Raw genomic sequence first — 4,233 nt, 5'->3', positions numbered from 1 at the left:
CTCAGTGACCTCCTTTGGAGATATGAGGTTCTTTTACGTGCCGTAAAGCTACGACACGGGACCCAAGGCTTAAAGTCCCTCCCGGAGGACTTGTTCCCTGAATTTTCCCGCCCTTAAAAATTCCACGACCTCCGCCGGGTTTGAACCCGCGTACCACGAGTCATGAGGTGGGAACGTTACCTCTAGACTACGGAGGCCGCTCACTAACTCACCAACAGACTCGTCACTGTCTAACTAGCTCAGTCACTCACAAACAGACTTCACTTCACTCCACTAACTGACTGACTGACTGACTGACCGTCTGACTGTCCTACTTATAACATCTCGGCACGGACCGCGTAAAGACACCGATGCAGTGCGATTGTTGCTACGCGGTGGCATGACGTATTCCATTGTTGCATGCACAGCCATCGGAAAGGACTGCGCAGAAAGCACTATTCCTCTGATGCTTTAACTGGCTCTTACTTAGCAACAACTGTTGTACAGTTGCTTATTTCTAGGACGTTGCCTAGCAACGGGTGTACATACCACAGTGTGTAAAATTGCGGGAAGCTGTTGAATACTACAATATTGACATACGTCACATACAAATACTCATTATTTGACGATCTGAATTAATACTTGACTTTTGATACAGATTCTGAAGCAGTACTAAACTGTTTTCCGAAATAATTTCTTTTTCAAAGTTTTCATAAGAAAGATATATTAAGATACTATATTCCAAACTACACACGCTGTTTGACTTTGAGAACAGCGTGTTGAGGAGCATATTTGGACCGAAGAGCGATGAAGTGACAGGAGATTGGAGAAAACTGCATAATGAGGAGCTTCATAACTTGTACTCTTCTCCAAGTATAATTAGAATGATCAAGTGAAGGAGGCTGAGGTGGGCAGGGCATGTGGCACGAATGGGGGAGAAGAGTAATGCATATAGGGATATTGGTGGGAAAGCCAGAAGGGAAGAGACCACTGGAAAGACCAAGGCGTAGGTGGCTGGACAATATTAGAATGGATCTTAGAGAGATAGGATGGGATGGGATGGGATGGGATGGGATGGGATGGGATGGATTGGATTGGATTGACCAGGCTCAGGATAGGGACCAGCGGAGGGCTCTTGTGAACACGGTAATGAACCTTGGGGTTCCATAAAATGCTTGGAAATTCTTGAGTAGCTGCAGAATTGGCGGCTCCTCAAGAAGGGCTCAGCTCCATGGTAAGTAAGTGTTCCAAACTGGTGCTATGTTAAGGTATAAACGGTAGAGTACAAATATTTTCTTCGCAAAACAGTTCAGGTTAGTAAGTCCTTTGAAGTTAAACTGCATCCACTGTCATACTGATAAGACAATGGATAAATTTCGCACGGGATTCTCAGCTTCCCTGATTCTCTGGAGCAAATTTATAGAGTGGAATTAACTGATTACTGGTATGCTAATTAAAGAAATTACACGCATCAATAGTTAGCGTCGATAAATTGTGTATTCGACATAAACATTTTTTTTTCCTTGGCACTACAGCCCCAGTGGGCTAGGCCTACCTCCATGAACTCCTCTGTTCACTTCGGTGTTTCTAGATCTTACACATTCGGTAGGACTCCTTGGGCGGGTGATCAGCTCGTCGCAAGGCCTGTATCTGTACACAAGCACAGAAAAACGTACACACACAAATTAAACATCCATGCCCTGAGTGGAATTCGAACCCACGATCCCGGTTTCCAAGCGAGCGAAGACAGTACATGCCTTAGACCGCTCGGCTACCGTGACCGGCAGTGTATAAAAATAATATATAAGAATTCAGTTCGTACCTCACAGGAAACATTCGAACCCACTATCCCGGTTTCCAAGCGAGCGAAGACAGTACGTGCCTTAGACCGCTCGGCTACCGTGACCTGCCCATAAAAACTTCATTCGAATGAAATTTGATACGAAATTACATTTAACTCATCTAAAGATGTAAACTCACTAGGCTACTGGCATAGACAACACACCTACAGGCAAAAGGCTACCACTCAAGAGCAACCGGAAGTCAATGCGAATTTCAGATACGAGAACAGGTTGACATGACAGAGTTTCTCATGCTTTCTGTACGTAATGAAACCAGCTCATGGACCTGTAGTGTGGAAAATGCCTATCGGCAATGAACGCCATTCATCTCAATTTTCGGGCGTCGGCGTAATCAACGGGCCGTCAGGGGGTCTCTGTTATTACTACAGTTAATATATTTGACAGTTCGGTGACATGAGAAAATTGAGATAAAATATAACGAAAGTAGGCCTGCCTCATTATGGAGTGCCTTCTGCACAGCTCCGAAGTTACGATAATTGCATTACACAATAAAAAAACAAATATATAAGTGAGTATATACAACAATTATCCTTAACATTAAAACCAGACATGGAAAATAAATTTGCGCTCCTAACTACGCATGAATTCAAGATTGCGTTTAGAACGTGTGCAGGCATTAGAAGAGTGTGAGTCCAGGGTTTCGTTGGAGTGACTTCAGCCATGACAGTCGGGTTTCTGTCCCGGGCCGGAAACCGAACGCCGGATATTCCGAATGACAGTCATGAATAATAACGACAAATCAGGAATGATAAATGAACTACTGAAAGAATGAAGTAAAGGAAACAACAGAAGTTTCAATACACGCCATATTACACCACATGCCTCCAAGGAGGAAGGACATTTCGCTCCAGCTTAAGACGACAGAGTTCATGACGGCAGGAACAGTTTGGATAGTTTATCTGTTTTGGGAAGTACTCACTTATACGAGGAAGGGTTAGTAAAAAGAGTCAGAAATGGAAGAAAACCAGCTGTAATTGATGTGATAGGTGTTCTATACGTATCACTAGGCAGCAGCACTGCACAGCTACATGACAATCTAGGTAGCAGACACGCATGCTCATGTGCAGAGGCTGGTTTCAGTAGTCATACAAGTCGCACAGTTAATAACTGCCTGATGACAATGTAGGGGAGGACTGATTGACCCTTTTACCACACTTCTTTCGTTAGAAATCTAAGTCTAAGTTCTGGTGCCCCACAAACACCAACCTGTGAATGGAGGGTTATGTGCACCTAGGTTAAGAACTGAGCTAGAACAAACAACTTATCGGTCTGTTACAACAAAACTAACATGTGATTGAGGGTCGCGCCATGGCTCAAGCGGTTAGTCGCTAGTTTCCCACCGCAGCGGGCCGGGTTCGAGCCCAGGTCTAGTCATGTGGGGTTTGTGGTGGACTAAGTGGCACTGGGGTCGGTTTTCTTCGAATACTTCGGTTTCCCCTGCCGATCTTCAGTCCACCAATTGCTCCATAATCACCCTCACCTAACATCTGGGGCTGGTACAATAGTCCAGAAGTGGCCACAGTACAAGGGACTTAGTCCCACCCCACTGGGGGGGGGGAGAACATTTGACTGACCTGAATACGTCGCTCCAGAAGTGTGACCTTTTCCACCAGAGTCTCCTTGTCCCTCTCCGCCTGTTCTGCTCTGGTCTTCAGGACTGACACATCTGTATAGTTGTTCTCCCATCGTGACAACTCAGTCCTTACGTGTTCTGCCGCAGTTAGATTCGAAGGCAGGATCTGCAAGACCATGATTATTCGTGCATCAATTTTTATCCAGGGATGGCCAATAATATTTTTATTTTTGTGTCGAATGGATTTATTTTGAAGTCGCCTGAGCCGGATTAAGGAGCTTCAAGTTGCTTTCAATTAATCACAGATCCCTAACACTTTATGTATTACATACAGTTTATCTAATCATGCCGTCAGTAACTTGAAATACATAGCGCGAGAAACAGCGAGTCTTGAACTGGAAAGTATGTGCAAGGGAGATCGTGGCCGCGCCATAGCTCAAGCGGTTAGTCGCTGGCTTCCTACCTTGGCGGCCCGGGTTCGATTCCGGGTCTGGTCAAGCGGGATTTGTGGTGGGCAAAGTGGCGCTGGGGCAGGTTTCCCCTGCCAATCTTCATTCCACCAATTGCTCCACAATCACCCTCACCTATCATCTGGGGCTGGTAAAATAGGCCAGAAGTGGCCGCAGTACAAGGGACTTGGTCCCACCCTACTAGCAATAAAGAAAATAATATGCGGAAGGGAGCAGTCGTGGCCTAATTTAAGATACTGTCCTAGTATTTGTGTAAAAAAAAAAGTAAAGCTCTCCCTGTACCAGGCCGTGAAGGCCCATAGGGTTGTGAGACGTTGAGGGTCCTACATTATCTAGACAATCGGCTCAA

At 45.4% G+C, this 4,233-nt stretch overlaps 1 protein-coding gene across 1 annotated transcript in view; it reads right to left on the bottom strand.

Moving 5' to 3' along the window:
• The window catches only part of LOC111862291, a 181,977-nt gene that overhangs the window by 15,389 nt on the left and 162,355 nt on the right, over positions 1–4,233 (bottom strand). The window contains exon 6 of the mRNA XM_023847557.2: positions 3,416–3,580. Within this exon, the coding sequence (XP_023703325.1) occupies positions 3,416–3,580 (165 nt within the window). The remainder of the gene's footprint in view (positions 1–3,415; positions 3,581–4,233) is intronic.

Source organism: Cryptotermes secundus, unplaced genomic scaffold, assembly GCF_002891405.2.
Source record: "Cryptotermes secundus unplaced genomic scaffold, Csec_1.0 scaffold88, whole genome shotgun sequence".
Lineage (NCBI taxonomy): Eukaryota > Metazoa > Arthropoda > Insecta > Blattodea > Kalotermitidae > Cryptotermes > Cryptotermes secundus.
Note: the sequence above shows the minus strand (reverse complement) of the source record. Positions and strands in the feature narration are given on the sequence as shown.